This window comes from Haliotis rubra, unplaced genomic scaffold (assembly GCF_003918875.1).
Source record: "Haliotis rubra isolate DU_JTF1 unplaced genomic scaffold, ASM391887v1 Scf229, whole genome shotgun sequence".
Lineage (NCBI taxonomy): Eukaryota > Metazoa > Mollusca > Gastropoda > Lepetellida > Haliotidae > Haliotis > Haliotis rubra.
The window spans coordinates 548,504-570,779 of NW_025766325.1; the positions used below are offsets into that span (position 1 = coordinate 548,504).

At 42.5% G+C, this 22,276-nt stretch overlaps 1 protein-coding gene across 1 annotated transcript; it reads left to right on the forward strand.

The window, feature by feature from the left end:
* The first annotated feature begins 1,443 nt into the window (after positions 1 to 1,443).
* LOC124277867 (perlucin-like protein) lies at positions 1,444 to 22,003 on the forward strand. Its single transcript, XM_046713582.1, has 5 exons — positions 1,444 to 1,599; positions 2,962 to 3,050; positions 8,496 to 8,586; positions 15,048 to 15,261; positions 21,944 to 22,003. The coding sequence occupies exons 1-5, from the start codon at positions 1,545 to 1,547 to the stop codon at positions 21,960 to 21,962; spliced, it is 468 nt and encodes a 155-aa protein (XP_046569538.1). The 5' UTR covers positions 1,444 to 1,544; the 3' UTR covers positions 21,963 to 22,003.
* Positions 22,004 to 22,276: the final 273 nt, after the last annotated feature.

Sequence of the window (22,276 nt, forward strand, 5' to 3'; positions counted from 1 at the left end):
TCGGATATGATACAGTGTTCTCCATGCAACTCATGCTGCACGTGCTGTTCACAAGGACCAGCCCTATAAAATGCACCCCCCAAACCTGGTGGAAACATTCACATAACAACGTCAGCAGGATGCCACGACTCACGACAGCTGAGAGGAACCAGGCGCTAGGCAGACTTGAAGCTGGCCACACTGGCCGTTGCCAATCACTTCCAGGTCAACGTTCGGACCATCTACAGGCTGCAGGCCACCAACACCACAAATGATCGCCCCCGTACTGGCAGACCAAGGGTGACCACAAGACGACAAGACAGCCATCTTGTGCGACAGCATGTACAGAATCCCTTCATGCAGGCATCCGAAACAGCACGCCAGACAGTAGGAACACACGGAAGACCAATCAGTACTGATACAGTACGCCGACGTCTTAACAGCGGAAACCTCCATTGCCGTAGACCTTACCATGGACTTATCCTCACCCCTCGTCATCGGCGTGAACGTCTACAGTTTGCCCTACAACACAAAAACTGGCGATACAGGCAATGGGGAACTGTTCTGTTCACAGCTGAGAGTCGGTACTGCGTATCAACTGCAGATGGCAGAACAAGAATATGGCGACGACGTGGCCAGACCAATGTCTTATGGAAAGAGACTAATGGGGAGGTGCAAGCATCATGGTATGGGGTGGAATAGGCCTGAACCAGAAAGTGGGTCCTGTGGTGTTCCAGACCCTTGGTCCAGGGAGAGGTGGCGGCATCACAGCGGTGTGCTACATCGACCAAGCTCTCAGACCCCACGTCATACCACATTTCGCCAGTCACCGGAACATTTTCCAGCATGATAACGCCCGGGCCCATACTGCCAGAGCTACACGGGACTTCCTACAACAGAACGGTGTCAACATTATGCAGTGGCCAGCACTTAGTCCTGATTTAAACCCAAATGAACACCTTTGGGATGGAATTCAGAGGAGACTGAATAATGTCATACCAAGGCCGAACACAGCCAATTTATTGCGCCAGGCCTTTCTCAGAGTGTGGTTCCAGGTGCCAATGGCCTTGATCAATCGATTGGTGCACTCCATGCATAGACGCTGTGCTGCAGTTATTGCCGCTCGTGGTGGTCACATTAGATACTGAAGTCAATGGACTGGAAACGTTCACGTAATGTCTTGAAATTGTGCTGAGTTATTCATTGATGTGTCAGAATATTGTACACACAAAAAAGAAGGTTTTGATCCGCTTATTATGTCCATTTCTGTAATGATTTGATTACAGTTCCTATCTAATTTTGAATTCGTACTGACGTTTTTATTGCTGCTGAGTATATATATATATATATTAAAGCCATGATATAAATCCGACTGCCATTCAGTACAATATTTGAACACTTTCAGGAACACGTGTTATCTAGGCCCTTTCGTTCCGAGATAACACGACTCGACCCCGTGACCTGAATGTAAGGACACCGATGCCTTATCTTACAGAGATAACACTGTTCAACGTTACTGGCGTATAATTCCATTACGTCTCACCCGGTTCTCTCTGTTTTCTTATATGATGTTTTATATTATTTTTTCTGCAATCTCGCTGCTTTGCTTGGCCCACACAGGTAGGGTATTTTGTGACATAATGTGCCAATCCCTTTTCCAGTGACTATAATCTTACAATGTCGTAAATATATTCAACAGCTGTTTGATAACCTACTCGTACTAGCTGACGGTTTTGAGCACAAAGTGTGTCATATACCTATAACAATAGTGTATATTTCATCACACAATGTTTCTGAAACATTCCGTCGCCTATACCTGTGTATTCATATACAATATCTTTAAGAAAGTGATCAAATGTAACATATGTTGCATTTGGGATTGCACTTGTTCAGTAAAGTATAGATTCTAATACACCTCTTGGTTGAGTCCCACCCGGGATTCGAACCACTTGTCTCAGTGTCAGCCACCTTGTCGTCAGCACACATAGCAGCAAGCTTAACCGCTCAGCCAACACAGAAAAGTTAAGTACTTGGTTGTCTACTTTGCGTACCTTAGGACTCAACCCATGAAATAACTAGAGAATGTGTAATCCCAAATATAACATATGTTATACTAGAACAATATTTCATAAATCGTTATTGGTAATAAACACAATACAATTTATTCCAAATATTTTGTATTTATCTTTCAGCGAAACCCCTGTAATATTCTAAAAATTATCAACCAAATGCAGCTATTTCAAAATTACCAAGACATCGAACCCCCGCAACTGCCCCTAATAAATCGTAACCATTAAACAGACAGTATGTCAAGAAGGACACGATTTCTTGTGTCAAACCAACTATAAAGCTGTCTGTCTTTTAGGAATAGCCTCAGTATCAACACTGTAAATCTCCCCGTGTTAGAATTAGTCTTCAGTAACCCATGCTTGTCGTAAGGGGCAACTAACGAGATTCGGTGGTCAGACTCGCTGACTTGGTTGACAAACATGTCGATGCTCATGATGTTGACCACTGGATTGTCTGGTCCAAACTTGATTATTTATAGACCGCCGCCATACAGTTGGAATATTGATAAGTACGGCGTTAAACAACAACCAGCCAACTCTGTAAATCCATTTGCCGATGCACGACAGACTTAAATTATAGCTTGGAAATATCCTCAAATACTCATCCGTGTCTCGTTCCTAAGTGATCTCTACTGTTGTAACTCCATACCTTACGTTTGTCGTAGTACTGAGATCCCTAAGGGGAGGGGGGACACTGGTCAGTAAATGAGGTCAGTTCAAGATTAACTTCTCATATTTGTTCAAAGCTGCTAAAAACCATAGACATTGATGGTTTCCAGTGACTTGTCATTCAGAAGTCGCTAAAGGAGCATAACGCAATATCATGTTACGAGGCATATGTAGCCACCATTTATTTAAATATCAACGATAGACTGATTAAGGACAAAAATTCAATGTTCTGTCTTTCTTGCAGCGGTCGCCGAATGTCCGGACGGATGGACCAAGTACGACTCATCGTGCTACGCTCTGTACCAAGGCAAGACTGAGTGGATTGACGCGGGGGTATGACCTTACACCACACGTATTAATGATACAAGACTGAGTGGATTGACGCAGGGGTATGACTTTACACCACACGTATTAATGATACAAGACTGAGTGGATTGACGCAGGGGTATGACCTTACACCACACGTATTAATGAAACGAGACTGAGTGGATTGACGCAGGGGTATGACTTTACACCACACGTATTAATGATACAAGACTGAGTGGATTGACGTAGGGGTATGACTTTACACCACACGTATTAATGATACAAGACCGAGTGGATTGACAAATGGGTATGACCTTACACCACACGTATTAATGATACAAGACTGAGTGGATTGACGCAGGGGTATGACTTTACACCACACGTATTAATGATACAAGACTGAGTGGATTGACGTAGGGGTATGACTTTACACTACACGTATTAATGATACAAGACTGAGTGGATTGACGCAGGAGTATGACCTTACACCACACGTATTAATGATACAAGACTGAGTGGATTGACGCAGGGGTATGACTTTACACCACACGTATTAATGATACAAGACTGAGTGGATTGACGCAGGAGTATGACCTTACACCACACGTATTAATGATACAAGACTGAGTGGATTGACGCTTGGGTATGACCTTACGCCACACGTATTAATGATACAAGACCGAGTGGATTGACGCAGGGGTATGACTTTACACCACACGTATTAATGATACAAGACCGAGTGGATTGACAAATGAGTATGACCTTACACCACACGTATTAATGATACAAGACTGAGTGGATTGACGTAGGGGTTTGACCTTACACCACCCGTATTAATGATACAAGACTGAGTGGATTGACGCAGGAGTATGACTTTACACCACACGTATTAATGATACAAGACTGAGTGGATTGACGCAGGAGTATGACTTTACACCACACGTATTAATGATACAAGACTGAGTGGATTGACGCAGGAGTATGACTTTACACCACACGTATTAATGATACAAGACTGAGTGGATTGACGCAGGAGTATGACCTTACACCACACGTATTAATGATACAAGACTGAGTGGATTGACGCAGGAGTATGACCTTACACCACACGTATTAATGATACAAGACTGAGTGGATTGACGCAGGAGTATGACTTTACACCACACGTATTAATGATACAAGACTGAGTGGATTGACGCAGGGTATGACTTTACACCACACGTATTAATGATACAAGACTGAGTGGATTGACGCAGGAGTATGACCTTACACCACACGTATTAATGATACAAGACTGAGTGGATTGACGCAGGAGTATGACTTTACACCACACGTATTAATGATACAAGACTGAGTGGATTGACGCAGGGGTATGACTTTACACTACACGTATTAATGATACAAGACTGAGTGGATTGACGCAGGGGCGTGACTTTACACCACACGTATTAATGATACAAGACTGAGTGGATTGACGTAGGGGCATGACCTTACACCACACGTATTAATGAAACGAGACTGAGTGGATTGACGCAGGGGTATGACTTTACACTACACGTATTAATGATACAAGACTGAGTGGATTGACGTAGGAGTATGACCTTACACCACACGTATTAATGATACAAGACTGAGTGGATTGACGCAGGGGTATGACTTTACACTACACGTATTAATGATACAAGACTGAGTGGATTGACGCAGGGGCGTGACTTTACACCACACGTATTAATGATACAAGACTGAGTGGATTGACGCAGGGGCGTGACTTTACACCACACGTATTAATGATACAAGACTGAGTGGATTGACGTAGGGGCATGACCTTACACCACACGTATTAATGATACAAGACTGAGTGGATTGACGCAGGGGTATGACCTTACACCACACGTATTAATGATACAAGACCGAGTGGATTGACGCAGGGGTATGACTTTACACTACACGTATTAATGATACAAGACCGAGTGGATTGACGCAGGGGTATGACTTTACACTACACGTATTAATGATACAAGACTGAGTGGATTGACGTAGGGGCATGACCTTACACCACACGTATTAATGATACAAGACCGAGTGGATTGACGCAGGAGTATGACCTTACACCACACGTATTAATGATACAAGACTGAGTGGATTGACGCAGGGGCGTGACTTTACACCACACGTATTAATGATACAAGACCGAGTGGATTGACGCAGGGGTATGACTTTACACTACACGTATTAATGATACAAGACTGAGTGGATTGACGCAGGGGCGTGACTTTACACTACACGTATTAATGATACAAGACTGAGTGGATTGACGCAGGGGCGTGACTTTACACCACACGTATTAATGATACAAGACTGAGTGGATTGACGTAGGGGCATGACCTTACACCACACGTATTAATGATACAAGACTGAGTGGATTGACGCAGGAGTATGACTTTACACCACACGTATTAATGATACAAGACTGAGTGGATTGACGCAGGGGTATGACTTTACACTACACGTATTAATGATACAAGACTGAGTGGATTGACGCAGGGGCGTGACTTTACACCACACGTATTAATGATACAAGACTGAGTGGATTGACGTAGGGGCATGACCTTACACCACACGTATTAATGATACAAGACTGAGTGGATTGACGCAGGAGTATGACTTTACACCACACGTATTAATGAAACAAGACTGAGTGGATTGACGCAGGAGTATGACTTTACACCACACGTATTAATGATACAAGACTGAGTGGATTGACGCAGGAGTATGACTTTACACCACACGTATTAATGATACAAGACCGAGTGGATTGACGCAGGGGTATGACCTTACACCACACGTATTAATGATACAAGACTGAGTGGATTGACGCAGGAGTATGACCTTACACCACACGTATTAATGATACAAGACCGAGTGGATTGACGCAGGGGTATGACTTTACACCACACGTATTAATGATACAAGACTGAGTGGATTGACGCAGGGGCGTGACTTTACACCACACGTATTAATGATACAAGACCGAGTGGATTGACGCAGGAGTATGACCTTACACCACACGTATTAATGATACAAGACTGAGTGGATTGACGCAGGAGTATGACTTTACACCACACGTATTAATGATACAAGACTGAGTGGATTGACGCAGGGGTATGACTTTACACTACACGTATTAATGATACAAGACTGAGTGGATTGACGCAGGGGCGTGACTTTACACCACACGTATTAATGATACAAGACTGAGTGGATTGACGTAGGGGCATGACCTTACACCACACGTATTAATGAAACGAGACTGAGTGGATTGACGCAGGGGTATGACTTTACACTACACGTATTAATGATACAAGACTGAGTGGATTGACGTAGGAGTATGACCTTACACCACACGTATTAATGAAACAAGACCGAGTGGATTGACGTAGGGGTATGACTTTACACCACACGTATTAATGAAACAAGACCGAGTGGATTGACAAATGGGTATGACTTTACACTACACGTATTAATGATACAAGACTGAGTGGATTGACGTAGGGGTATGACCTTACACCACACGTATTAATGAAACAAGACTGAGTGGATTGACGTAGGGGTATGACTTTACACCACACGTATTAATGAAACAAGACCGAGTGGATTGACAAATGGGTATGACTTTACACTACACGTATTAATGATACAAGACTGAGTGGATTGACGTAGGGGTATGACCTTACACCACACGTATTAATGAAACAAGACTGAGTGGATTGACGCAGGGGTATGACTTTACACCACACGTATTAATGAAACAAGACTGAGTGGATTGACGTAGGGGCGTGACTTTACACCACACGTATTAATGAAACAAGACTGAGTGGATTGACGTAGGGGTATGACCTTACACCACACGTATTAATGAAACAAGACCGAGTGGATTGACGCAGGGGTATGACTTTACACCACACGTATTAATGATACAAGACTGAGTGGATTGACGCAGGGGTATGACCTTACACCACACGTATTAATGATACAAGACCGAGTGGATTGACGTAGGGGTATGACTTTACACCACACGTATTAATGAAACAAGACCGAGTGGATAGACGCAGGGGTATGACTTTACACCACACGTATTAATGATACAAGACCGAGTGGATTGACGCAGGGGTATGACTTTACACCACACGTATTAATGATACAAGACCGAGTGGATAGACGCAGGGGTATGACCTTACACCACACGTATTAATGATACAAGACCGAGTGGATTGACGCAGGGGTATGACTTTACACTACACGTATTAATGATACAAGACTGAGTGGATTGACGCAGGGGTATGACCTTACACCACACGGACATATATCATGTCCCTGAACAGTTATAATGTGTCTCTAAGATACATACTGAAACCAATTGCGTTTTAGCTTAACAGGTCACAGGGATCAAACAATTTATTGAGGATTGACTTTATCAAGTTCTATGTTTGTACCAAAAATATTTCAGATAAAAAGGTTTTTCAACATTTGGATGAAAGAGATAAGCGTTGTTTTGGTTTCTTTCAGCCATAGAAACATGGATACATCTTTTACTTGAAATATGAGTAATCAATTCATAACTTTTAATATAATATCTTTCCTGGCCACTTGTGTTTGTTTGTTTGTTTTTATCAAATTTAATATCAAAAGGTAAAATATTATTAAGATAGTTCTCTAGTTGTGTTCAAAATGATTTACATAGTGGCATTGCACATACAAATGTATCAAAAATGTATCTTAGATTCTGGTTCATTTTAATGAATATAGCAAATGGTAGCAGTAACACTATTCATCTTAAAAAATATTACTGGTACAGTAAATGATTCTAAATTTTATATATTTCTGTGAGGGTTCATAGTTCGTAATTCTTTTAGGGGCGGTGGGGTAGCCTAGTGGCTAAAGCGTTGGCCCATCACGCTGAAGACCCGGGTACGAATCCCCACATGGGTACAATGTGTGAAGCCCATTTCTGGTGTCCCCCGCCGTGATGTTGCTGGAATATTGCTAAAAGTGGCATAAAACCAAACTCAGTCAGTCAGTCGTAATTCTTTTAAGACTTTTCCTTCTTTAAGTGGTATTTAGAAGCTGGTATGGTGAAGAGGAACACTTTTTATGGATAGACAACTTCTTTATTGCAACAGGTGCGACGTTTCGTGTAGATCCTAACACCGAATAATAGAAGCTGTCTATCCATGAAAAAGTGTTCCCCTTTTTTAGACTTGATCGTTATCCTGTATACACGTAGTTAAGTCACAGTGAAGAAGTTTCAGTTCTGACAATGCACTTACAACTGTACACCAGTTACAGTCTGGCTGTGATATTCCAATACATTCCATACACCATAAACAAAATAGGATTTCTAGCCTCACAGCTTACTTGGCGTTCGTTTGTTATTTTCTGAATTTATGTGTATAGATATTTTTAACGCTTCAGTCCTATTGCCGTGAATTCGGGGGCAACCTTGCAACGTTGAACACAACGGACAAAGTGAAGAATGTCAAAGCCTTCCTGAATTATGTAAATCGTGAGTATCTAACTAATTAAATTGGTATTTGGCAATACAATAAACCGAGGTTGTAACGAACACAACGGGGCCATAATATTTAGTTCGCTATCACCGAACTTCGTTAAACGAATTTCTACTAATATATGCAGCAGAGTGGCCGGGACGGAAAAAACCCATTTCGTTCCATGATCAGCTGTGAGTTTGAATTCCATCCTCGTTCCATGATCAGTTGTGGGTTCGAATCCCAGCCTCGTTCCATGATCAGCTGTGGGTTCGAATTCCAGCCTCGTTCCATGATCAGCTGTGTGTTCGAATCCCAACCTCGTTCCATGATCAGCTGTGGGTTCGAATCCCAGCCCCATTCCATGATCAGCTGTGGGTTCAAATCCCAACCTCGTTCCATGATCAGCTATGGGTTCGAATTCCAGCCTCGTTCCATGATCAACGAGCATCAGCCTTGGGTTAGAATCCTTTTCTCGTATCAGTATCAACTTTGGGTTAGAATCCTTGTCTCATATCAGCATCAACTTTGGATTAGAATCCTTGTCTCGTATCAGCATCAACTTTGGGATAGAATCCTTCTCTAATATCAGCATCAACTTTGGGTTAGAATCCTTGTCTCGTATCAGCATCAACTTTAGGATAGAATCCTTGTCTCGTACAGCATCAACTTTGGGATAGAATCCTTGTCTCGTATCAGCATCAACTTTGGGTTAGAATGCTTGTCTCGTATCAGCATCAACTTTGGGATAGAATCCTTGTCTCGTACAGCATCAACTTCGGGTTAGAATGCTTGTCTCGTATCAGCATTAACTTTGGGTTAGAATCCTTGTCTCGTATCAGCATCAACGTTAGGATAGAATCCTTGTCTCGTATCAGCATCAACTTTGGGTTAGAATGCTTGTCTCGTATCAGCATCAACTTTGGGTTAGAATCCTTGTCTCGTATCAGCATCAACTTTGGGTTAGAATGCTTGTCTCGTATCAGCATCGACTTTGGGTTCGAATGCTTGTCTCGTATCAGCATCAACTTTGGGTTAGAATCCTTGTCTCGTATCAGCATCAACTTTGGGTTAGAATGCTTGTCTCGTATCAGCATCAACTTTGGGTTAGAATCCTTGTCTCGTATCAGCATCAACTTTGGGTTAGAATCCTTGTCTCGTATCAGCATTAACTTTGGGATAGAATCCTTGTCTCGTATCAGCATCAACTTTGGGTTAGAATGCTTGTCTCGTATCAGCATCAACTTGGGGTTAGAATCCTTGTCTCGTATCAGCATTAACTTTGGGATAGAATCCTTGTCTCGTATCAGCATCAACTTTGGGTTAGAATCCTTGTCTCGTATCAGCATCAACTTTGGGTTAGAATGCTTGTCTCGTATCAGCATCAACTTTGGGTTAGAATGCTTGTCTCGCATCTGTCATGTATTTCCGATGTTGGGGGTGGATGGTCCTGGATTCCAACAGACAACAATAAGTCCGCCATACATTTTTAATCCGCCATGATATTATTACATCATCACACACCTTGATGACGTCACTTGCCTACGTCATCAGTTTTGGGATGTACTATTTACTTAACAAATATCACTCTCCTCCTCCCTATCAGATGCAACCATTATATGGCATTGAAAGAATTCATTTTTTTTCATTTAAACGATTAGAACTTGAAACCTTAAAAGTCTTTCAATAGCTGAACTAGAATAATAAATTCATTCTGCCATAACGGCTAACACATATACAGGCATTACACTTGTGGACAGACAGTGTTTAGCAAGGCCGTTCGAGAAATATTAAATATTAAAGGTCCAGTCTTTGAATTGGTTATCTGGTCCTCTCCGGGTAGCGCCTTGGTGGTTCAGCCTGGCTTATCTCCCTTGCTACACTTGGTTTGGCTGAAGTATCTGCACATCACAGCGGTGGTGTCTCCTCCCCCGACATTAATGATGTCGGCAGCGACTGCTGTGGAGTTGTCTCGGCAGGTGGGCAGCATTCAGTAGTCACTGGCAACTTAGTGAACTGCTCGTCTTGTGGTGACACATCCTCTGCATGGCCTAGAGAATGTATCATCTGATTTACATGGGTGTACCTGGTGCGTGCGCCTATCTGAACCAGGTACCGTTGAGGTCCAATTCTGCGGATGACTCTTCCCGGTATCCACCATTCGGTCGTTCCATCTCTATGTTACGAACTCGACAGGGTTCATCGGTCTGGAATTCTCTCAGAGGATTCTGATTATCATGGAAGTCCTTCTGTTTCTGTTGAGCAGTTTCAACCTTCTTGCTGAGATCAGATTTAAGTAGAGACAGTCATGTGCGTACTTGCCGTCCAAGAAATAACTCTGCAGGTGTGCGCCCTGTCGCAGAATGTAGTGTTGACCTATATGTCAAAAGAAAGTTTGACAAGTGTTTCTTCGTTGTCCCCTATCTTCTGAGATATGAAGTGTTTCTTCAGTGCTGCTTTGATTATCTGAACAGAACGTTCTGCTGCACTATTCGATGATGGATGGTGTGGTGGTGTGAGTGAGTGCTTGACTCCATTCTGGGCCAAGAATGTCTCGAACACTTCTGCTGTAAATTGTGGCCCACTATCCGACACTAATTCTTCTGCTAAGCCGTAGCTTGAAACTATTGTTCTCAGAGTGTCTACAGTCTTTTCTGCTTGTTGTAGCCTTCATTTGGGTGACTTCAATCCATTTTGACCGGCTGTCGATCAGTACCAGGTAGTTTTGTCCCCGAAATTCTGCGAAGTCCACATGTATTCTCTGCCAAACTCTCTGTGGATAACTCCATGGATGCAATGGAGCTGTGTGTGGATCTCTCTGTGTGGTTTCACAAACTGTGCAACTCTTCACTGTCATTTAAATATCGTGATCCAGCCCAGGGAACCATAGGTACTTGGAGTACTTGATCTTGCAGTGTAGGAGGGATCACCACTCTCATTCCCCACAATATACAGTCTTGATCAACAGAGATTTCATGTCTTCTTTGAAAGTATGGTTTCATTCCTTCATCTGTTACATAGTTTGGCCACCCTCGTAATGCATGATCCAGGACTCTTGATAGAATCGAGTCGTTCCTTGTTGCCTTTGAGACTTCACTTGCTGTAACAGGTAGGTTATTCACATTGGTGAAATAGTTGATCTGTCCTTCGATTGGGTCATCGTTCCCAGGTAGTCTAGACAGTCCATCGGCGTTAGCATGGTCCTCCGATCTTCTATACCGGATCTCGTAGTTGTGAGCCATTAGTATCAACGCCCATCCTTGTAGACGAGCTGCAGCTAGTGTGGGTATGCCTGTCTTTGGCTGTCAACGGCTTGTGATCTGTGATCAAGGTGAAATTTCGTCCATAGATGTACTTGTGAAATTTCTTGATCCCGTATATGATAGCTAGAGCTTCCTTTTCAAGCTGAGCGTAGTTCGCTGGAAGACAACGTTCTGGAGGCATAGACTATCGGTCGCTCCGATCCATCATCCATCAGATGGGATAGGACACATCCTACACCGTATGCGGATGCATCACATGCCAGCGTTAGAGGTTTGTTCGTGTCATAATGAACCAACACACTCTCACTTGACAAGATTGTCTTGCACTTCTGAAACACAGACTCTTGCTTGGTCGTCCACTTCCAAGCCGTGTCTGCTTTAAGCAGATGATACAGTGGGGACAGCAGGGTAGACATATTCCCTAAGAACCGGATGTAGTAGTTGAGCATTCCCAAACATGCTCTTAACTCTGTGATATTCTTTGGACGTGGTGCGTCAGTGATTAGATAGCTTGTATCTTCTCCTTCATTGGGTGAAGGCCGTTTCCATCAATATGGTGTCCAAGATAGTGGACACTGCGAACCTTAAACTTGCACTTGTCCAAGTTTACCTTGATTCCGTAAGTGTTTAGTCGCTTGAGTACTTGATGGAGGATCACGTCATGCTGCTTCTCTGTCAATGTACCTATGAGTATGTCATCGAGTAGACATTCTACATGAGGAATCCCTTGGAGAACTTGGTCCATGACTGACTGAAAAAATGGATGGTGCTGTGGATATACCGAAACATAGCCTCTGGAATTCATACAGTCCCTTGTGAGTGTTGATTACCAGCAGAGGCCGTGACTTCTCTGTTAGTTCCAGTTGGAGACATGCGCTTGACAAATCCAAAATTTGGAGAACAATGTTGCTCCTCCCATCTTTGCAAACAGATCTTCAGCTGTAGGTAATGGGTAAATGTTGTCTTCCAGGACAGGATTAACAGTCACTTTATTGGCCTTGGGTACCACAACAATAGGTGTTGCCCAGTCAGATTTGTCCACCTTCCGTATTATTCCTTCCTTCTCCAATCGATCAAGCTCTTTTTCAACAGCTTCCCTCAATGCATATGGTAAGGACGTGCCCTGCAGAATCTTGGGTTGACATTGGGTTGCACCTTGACATCAGCTTTGAATGTCTTTATGACACCTTTCCATTAAACACTGACGGATATGCTTCCTTCATTTTACCACTAAGTGGCTTCTCTGATATGGCGCGTAATTTACCCCAGTTCATCTGTACTTTTGTAATCCAGTTTCTCCCGAACAATGGCACTCTCCTTCCTTTTGCCACCACTAGAGGAAGTCTGTACTCTCTATCCTCTAATTTGACATTGACAATAACTTCACCCAATAAAGGAATAGCATTGTCTGAATAGTCCAGCAAGGAAACCTTAGTTGGTCCTAGCTTCACTGTGTTTAGATGTTTTCTAAACATTTCCTGTCCTATCACTGAATGACTGGCAGCTGTATCCAAACAGAATTGGAAACTCTTTCCCTCTATCTCTAATGGAACTCTGAACCAATCTTCCTTTCCACCCTGTGTGGAGTAAACAGCAAACAGTCTACCCTTCTCCTCATCTTCTACTTCATCCTCCTCCTCATCTTCTTCAGTTAACAGATGGGCTCTTCCTCTAGTATTACTACTGCCTGCTTTCCTGTAAGTTTGTTTCTTGTTCTGTGTCCGTCTACTCTGTTTGTCTTGACAAACTTTCGCTATGTGACCTAATTTCCCGCACTTGAGGTAAGTTTTCTTCCTGAAGTAGCAGTCGTCAGAGAGATGGTTAGTTTTGGCGCATCTAAAACAAGGTTTATAAATCTGATGTCTGTCCTGTCTTCTAACTTGATTTACTTTACCAGAAAGGTCATTTGAATCTGTCTTGAAAGCTAACATATCTTTCTCTGCCACTTCCATTGCAAGTGCTATCTCACATGCTTTCTGAAATGTTAAGTCTTTCTCTGACAATAACTTCCTTTGCACGGCCACTCCTCTAATACCACCGACTCAGGTGCCCCGTAACCGTTCTTGTAATGTCGTCCCGAACTCACAGTATTTACTAAGACGTTTGAGTTTCACAATGTAATCAAGAACAGACTCTCCAGCATTTTGTTTGCGCTCTGAAAATGCTTGCCGTTCCCAAATCACGTTTCTTACTGGCTTGTAATAGCTAGAAAGTTCCTCTGTCAACCGATCGTATGTCACATCACTAATATCCTCTGGTGCTAGCAACGATAACAACAGTCCAGATGCTGTTGGCCCCACTGTAGCAAGAAAAACAGTAGCCCTGTCCTCTTTCTTTACTTGTTTGCCTTCATCCCAATTTCTAGACATTTCTTATAGCTTCCCCAGTCTTCCTTATCTGATGAATACTCGCTAATCGTTCCGATCATGGGCGCGGCCATCTTTGTTTGGTCACGTGACTCTGATTCACCAATCGGAGTTTCAATGTTCGTTTCGTACAATTTGTTCACTAACAAAATTGACAATTTCCTTCTTCAGGTTTGAAATCACTTTAAAGTTCACTTCCACGTTACTCTTCAACTATACACACGTTTGTAGTGCCTTATTTCCAATAACGTATCACATGGCAATCTATCCTTATAGACGCTGAGCCCCCTTGTGACTGATGTGATAGTTAATATCTCTTATTACGCTGAATGTTCAAAACTACCCCACAACATTCTCACGGTTTTGGATCCCATCCTCGTTGCCAATTTGTCATGTATTTCCGATGTTGGGGGTGGATGGTCCTGGATTCCAACAGACAACAATAAGTCCACCATACGTTTTTAATCCGCCATGATCTCATTACATCATCACACGCCTTGATGACGTCACTTGCCTACGTCATCATTTTTGGGGATGTACTATTTACTTAACAAATATCACAACATCAGCATCAACTTTGGGTTAAAATCTCCAGCCTCGTTCCATGATCAGCTTTGAGTTAGACTCGCTGTTACAAGTTGGTCCAACTGGCATGCCGCACACCTATGGTCGTGGTTTCGAATCCTTGTTTGCCTCCATTGTGCTTCGTGTTTTATCAACATCATATCCATGCTTTTTAATTCCAGCAGAATGGTAAACGTCTAAGACTGGCATCACTCCGGGCTTTCCTCCCACATCAAACAGACACGACGTGGTATAACTGACATAGTCACTCATTAATACTTGCAGATAAAGCCAGTGCCTGGGTTGGTGGGACTGACCTGAGGTCAGAGGGCTTGTGGGTCTGGGACATCGACCAGGGCAGCTTCACAAACACCGACTGGGCCTCAGGGCAACCAGACTCAACGACTTCCGAAAACTGTCTCCTGTTGTTTCAACCAAGTAGCTTCAAATGGCACGACGCTACATGTACTGGCAAATACGACTACATCTGCGAGAGAAGGTGAGTGTGATCTGAAGAAACTATGGTTTAGCTTCATGGCCAACATACTGAAACATGTGGTCAAACATTCGTTACATAAAAGGCCCCAAAACATTTCCACAAATTTAAGAAATCTCCGAGTAGAATCTGTGTTATGGATCACTGTGAAAAGAGAGGATACCAGATGCCAGCAGGTGAGTATGTCCTGCCCCACCGTGGCACTCATCACAAACACATGCATAGCCAAGTCAGTTATTCAACAGGAAAAAAGACCTATCAACGAATTACTAATTAAACTCAGATCTTAGTCCTCGCTACCGCTAAACAGAGATCTGGGGGCATCCAATTACAGGTCACCTCAGTGCGACCTTTCGTGAACTTTGATCGACCAATGAAATGGCTAGCATGGAAGACAATATAACCCAATCGGAAAGTAGCTTCTCGTAATCACTCGTTCAGCCCGGAACTATCGTTCATAATACCCCGAATTAACCTGTTGGATGTTGAAAGTTGATAAAACACAGTCCGACTGTAAGTCACGCTCTGATTGATTAGATGACAGGTCATTCTGACGTGAGCACGTGATTGGATGTCCTGGGGAATTTAGGCGATATGATAACTATGATTTGGTTTTAATGAGAATGAAAGAAATGCACAGGTACATATGATGCAAGTCCAAATGGGGAATTGCAGCAATTTTATCACTGACGCGCCATATTTCCAATCATAGATCTACTGAATACAACCGCAAACCCGTTCTTTTTGTTTGACCATGGTCAGTATGGGGATAAATCAAACAGGTCTTGGAGTCATAGACTAACGCTTAGTCCCTCAATATTATAATTTTGATAGAAACAAATAATTCCCTTTAAATTGAAAAAGGAGTCCGAGTGAGATGGGAGATACAGAACCTGGGGAAATCTAGACTTGCATCATTAAGGGCTTCAGCATTTCAGAAAGGGTTGGGCGGAAGAGAAAATAAAGCTGTTCAGGGACTGTAAAATATACTAGTTGGCCTTGTATCATGTGGGGCTCCAACAAGTGTGTAACCTACGGGGTTTCCGGGTTAGAACTGGTCTGCCTCAACCCTTGCTGGTCATAAAAGGCGACTTCATGGATCGGGAGGTCTGGCTCGGTGAATTGGTTGATAGCGAGACATCCTACCTCGACGACTTCATGGATCGGGAGGTCAGGCTCGGTGAATTGGTTGATAGCGAGACATCCTACCTCGACGACTTCATGGATCGGGAGGTCAGGCTCGGTGAATTGGTTGATAGCGAGACATCCTACCTCGACGACTTCATGGATCGGGAGGTCAGGCTCGGTGAATTGGTTGATAGCGAGACCTTCCTCGACGACCTCATGGATCGGGAGGTCTGGCTCGGTGAATTGGTTGATAGCGAGACCTTCCTCGACGACTTCATGGATCGGGAGGTCTGGCTCGGTGAATTGGTTGATAGCGAGACCTTCCTCGACGACTTCATGGATCGGGAGGTCTGGCTCGGTGAATTGGTTGATAGCGAGACATCCTACCTCGACGACTTCATGGATCGGGAGGTCAGGCTCGGTGAATTGGTTGATAGCGAGACCTTCCTCGACGACCTCATGGATCGGGAGGTCTGGCTCGGTGAATTGGTTGATAGCGAGACATCCTACCTCGACGACTTCATGGATCGGGAGGTCAGGCTCGGTGAATTGGTTGATAGCGAGACATCCTACCTCGACGGCCTCATGGATCGGGAGGTCAGGCTCGGTGAATCGGTTGATAGCGAGACATCCTTCCTCGACGGCGTTGTTGTTATTATCAGTCACTCTATTGTTTGTTCCATCTGAAGACTCGATTATTTACAGGTAGTCGCTACATAGCTGGCATAGTGCCAACAACAACCACACACACACACACACACACACACACACACACACACACACACACACACACACACACACACACACACACACACACACAGAGAGAGAGAGAGAGACACACACACGAACACAAGCACACACAGTCTCTCTTGGAAGACTTGTTCTCCGACATACAACATTTACAAGATATTCCTGTTTCTAAGGACGATGAAAACATAATGAGAGAAGAATGAGGTTTAGAAAGAATTACGGCTCCTAACAAATCTAATTCTAGTGGCGTAGTTATTCTGTTTAATGATAATGTATAACATAGAATACATAGAGCCCACAAAGGGTAAGATGGACATTTTATCAGTTGAGAGGATACGACTGACAGTCATTAATACTTCTGGTAGATGAGATGACGATGATGAGATGAACCTAATTTGGAGAGGCGTCCATTGACTATATCCGTGATATTGGTAATGAATCGCAGGAAATATGTGGCGACTGCCATTTTATACTAAATCCTGATGTGCACATAGAAACCTTCAGACATAGAAATGACATTTGAGCTTGTAAGGCAGAATTAAATAATTTAGAAACCTTTTTTATCTTGATGATATTTGGCGAGAAGTTTTAAGAACCCCACACAATATTACATTGTTTCCAAGTTTCAAAAGACATCTCGTAACAATACAAATCAGATCGTTCGGCCATAACGTAATCATTTTGGAATGCTCTCAACAAGGAGCAAGTGAGTGGATATTGGAAATGTAAGACATCGTTATTACACAACCATGCGTAATAAGTTAACAACAGACGCATCAGACGAAACCATAGAATATCGGGATCCGAAATGTGTCGTCGAATACAGTAACACAATAGATGATCAAAACATAGCGATACTCGTATCTATACATCGTCTCCGACGTCTCGGCATGGAACGAATAAGTCTCTGGATCTGATGTTGTTGCATCGTAGCCCACTCTGCCTGTAGTGCATGTGCGAGTTGCTGAAGTGTCTGGGGATGTGGGTTACGCTGTTGCACCCGCCTGTCCAGGGCATCCCAAAGAAGTTCGATAGGGTTTAAGTCTGGTGATCTGGAAGGCCAAGACAGTAGGCCTACATTGATGTTCTGATTCTGGAGGAACTCTCTCGTGACACGTACTGTACGTGGTCTGGCGTTTACCTGCTGGTACAGCTCCCTCTGACGGTTTAGAATAGGAAGTAGGTGTGGACGAAGGTTTTGATCACAGAAGCGCTGTGCTGTCAGGTTGCCTTGGATCAACACCAACTCACTTCTTTTAGTGTAGGTTATGGTTCCCCACATCATCACTCCACCCCCATCCCCCGACGAATCTGTCCACCTGGGGGATGCAGGCGTCGCCAAAACGTTAACACAATTTTTGCGAAATGTGTGGCTTGAAACTTAATATCGATAAAGGTAGGGCAGTATGGAAGGATCAAGAAAGTCAAAGAAATCTCAAATAAGACTTAAATTTGACAGGCATAGTAAAGTGAAAGTATTCATCATTAAACTTAATCTCCTAATTTAATAGATCTTTCAAACAGATTGATTCTAAATATATTTATATCATGTAAAATATACTGGACAAAAATAGTTAGGGATATATGTAAATTTTGAAATTATGAATAATGATCTGTTTAATCATTGACACTCTGATAAAATATCAATCATAAAAATACCAATATCCCTAACTTAATTTGTCCAGTACATATATTGAAATATGTGTGCTAATATTTTATCACAAATATAAGCAAACCAAACTGTGACTTCGCATATCGGGTAATGGTTCTAAATTGTTGTATGATAATTATTTCACTTCAGTCAGCAGTGTGTGCAAAACCGAAAACTGAGCTAGACCATAGACTGGAGGCAGTAGTTTCTCGGAATACATACGTAGGACACAATATTGTTAAATTTCTTTTTAGATTTTTACATAGAACCACTCATACAACATTAAAGTATAAAGGATCAAAGACATGCTTGTCCATGTTTATATCTCGAATCCATTATTATTAATAAACATTTGGAACACGTATCAAACGATACATTGACATATATTTCAAATTACAAAAATTCTTGGGAGGACTAAATGACAACTTTCTGAATCGCATTATAATAACAGATGACAGCTATATGTTTAGTATATAAAGATCAAAGACATCCTTCTAAATGTTTATGTCTCTAATGCATAATTGTTAACACCTTGAAAGCATTTATTGTGAAACACGTATCAAACGATGCATTGACATATAGCTCAAATTACTAACAAAGAAATTCCCTGGAGGACTAAATGACAACTTCCTCAATCGCATGTTAATAACAGGCAAAATCCCCAGATATATTGTTAGTATATAAGGATCAAAGACATGCTTCTCCAATTTAGTAGGGTATAAAGGATATTAATCATACAAGAAAATGTATTACCAGAAGCAGCAATACAATTCATCGCTTCAAAGTGAAATGGGAAAATTTAACTGATATGCTGAGTCCCATTATGTAATCCCATGTGCCTGATATCTTCGGAAAAACCCCACGTCTTTCATGTTTTTGTCACCGCTGTCATATTCGACACTGTGTTTATACCTCATTAAGATGACATGCCGTGATATAAATGAAATACTGCCCCGACTAGCTTTGATACCACTCATTCAGAACATTTCAATATAAAGAAAATGTTCAACGTCGTACTTAGCAGGTTTATGTAGTGAATATATATATATATATGTAAACGCATTAATATAAGTGCACAAACTGAAATACATAATACACGTGGAGAAAGAGAGTATTAACTGCACCAGTTTTCGAGAAGTGAAAATTGGTGACAGAAACTGCACAATTTAAAAAAAATACGTGGTGAGCAGTGGTTAAGTACCTGCAAAAAGCATAAAGGGAATGGCAGAAGTCGAACATCGAAACGGATCCTAGGTGTTGTCAGATTTGTTTGTTTATTTGCTGTTGAACGCCGCAATCGAGCAGATATATGACGGCGGTCTTTAAATAATCGAGTCTGGACCGGAGAGGTCGGTGATTGACATCATGAACATCGATCTACCTAATTTAGATGCGATTATATACATTGAGCGAGTCACCGATACTGTGTCTGGCCGACGTACGTATTGGAGACAGTTTTGGCTCAGTATATACAGTATGTTAGCTGACATGATACAGCTCTCTCCAAGATGGGTTTCCCGAACATTGACTGCAGATCAGCCCCTGTAAGGAACCTGAATCCTGATAATTCAGGCCTCACTTCTATCAAGTCAAAACATAATTACAATCAGTTGAAACATTTAATCTCATTCCATCAAAGAAGTACAAGCCGTTGGGATCAATTGGCAAATCACTGCTTCGGCTTTCGAGGACAGAAAAGGGATAATCTTGACGAATCAGGATCTCGATCCATAATCCATAGAGGGCGATGGGGTAGCCTAGTGGTTAAAGCGTTCGCTCGTCACGCCGAAGACCCGGGTTCGAATCCCCACATGGGTACATTTGGTGAAGCTCATTTCTGGTGTCCCCCGCCGTGATATTGCTGGAATATTGCTAAAAGCGGCGTAAAACCAAACTCACTCACTCATAATCCATAGAAGCGTTGCTACCCATTGTAATTTTATACTTCATAAGATTATGAAGAGCGCTTTGTCAGCTGTATGAACTGCCATAGAAGGCACGTGTGCTCCTGGCTCTGCTGCAACTGCAGAACGAAGCTTTCAATTACTTCCCCGTATTCCATACGTTTGTCCCATCTTGCCTCAAATAACACCTGTGTCGAGGTTTCTCCAGTAAAGACGAGGTGATAACCGCCACTTCGTCCCTTTAGGGGACCAAGATGAAGACGTCTATATGGCAAGGGGTAACTCAACTGGAGCATCACGAGGCAAGTGTATAGGATACAAGGGAGATCTTATTACAAACTAACGTGTGAACAGTTAGGATCTAACGGTTTTTCTAAGTGAGGACACAACCTTTTGATACGGGTTTGCAGATATTCCTCCTTCACCAGGGAACACGCTCGTACTTACAAGTGCGCTTAAACCACCGAAGGGAGCCATGATGGGTTGCAGAGAGAGACTGAGCGCTCAGTACTTTGGCAATGTTCCTTGTACCCCAAAGCCTTACAGACTCAAATCTCAGTACGGCTTCAGCATTAAGCAACGATAGGGTTCTAAAAACATTCATTAGCAGATGAGAACTCATTTAATATCATCGAAAACTTCAACGAAATTACCTGACTAAACACAGGCATGCGTCACTAGTACCCCCACAGAATCAGTTGGTATGCACAGTTATGGAATATTGTTTTGTTTGTTTGTTTATTGTTTAACGCAACAATATTCCAGCTATATGGCGACAGTCTGTACATAATCGAGTCTGGACCAGACAATCCAGTGATCAACATCATGAACATCGACCTACGCTACTTGGATACCATGACATGTGTCAACCAAGTCAGCAAGCCCGACCACCCGATCCCGTTAGTCGCCTCTTACGACAAGCATGGATTGCTGAAGACCAGTTCTAACGCAGATCTTCACGGGTTTGTGGAGTACAGTAGTGTATGCAAATCTATGAGTGTCTGACAATGCGGCATGACGATTCCACTGTGTTGCATTACTGATGTGACAAGTATATCACCACGTATTTGTTCAGACATATATAAAAGACTGTACCCCAGAATACGTTAAGTACTGCTATTACGAACATTTCTTTCCAATTAATAATCGTTCGGTTAAGTGACGTTCATAAGTGATTTGAACTTTGTTTATACATAATTCATTCGTTTAATCTGAATTTCACAATGAGATTGTTTTTTGTTATCTTTTGCAGGTCGACCAGTTCCGTTTAAAAACCACTTCCAAGAAACAGAATAAATTGGGTGCACATTGACTTGGTGATTCTGTGTCGTTGAAGGCGAGAACGAGTTCACTGCCAGTTTATTACGATGTATTTAACCCGAAAAGATCCGGTTTTCATCAGCCCGTGTTTGTCATATAAAGAGGCCACTTTAAGGGGATCGGGTGGCCAGGCTTGTTGACTTTATCATGCCAATCGCTAGATTGTCTAGTCCAGATCTAATCATTTACAAAGTTGACATACATAAATCTTACTTTTCTTATGCATTACACTTCTAAATGCCCTTCACAGATTCGCCGTCATATA

Excerpts from the sequence above, each read along its gene's own strand:
- LOC124277867 (XM_046713582.1), top strand. The coding sequence starts at position 1,545 with ATGATGTTTTATATTATTTTTTCTGCAATCTCGCTGCTTTGCTTGGCC. Across the intron at positions 3,051-8,495 it reads CTGAGTGGATTGACGCGGGG|TCCTATTGCCGTGAATTCGG; the intron begins GTATGACCTTAC and ends TTAACGCTTCAG. Across the intron at positions 8,587-15,047 it reads CTTCCTGAATTATGTAAATC|ATAAAGCCAGTGCCTGGGTT; the intron begins GTGAGTATCTAA and ends TAATACTTGCAG.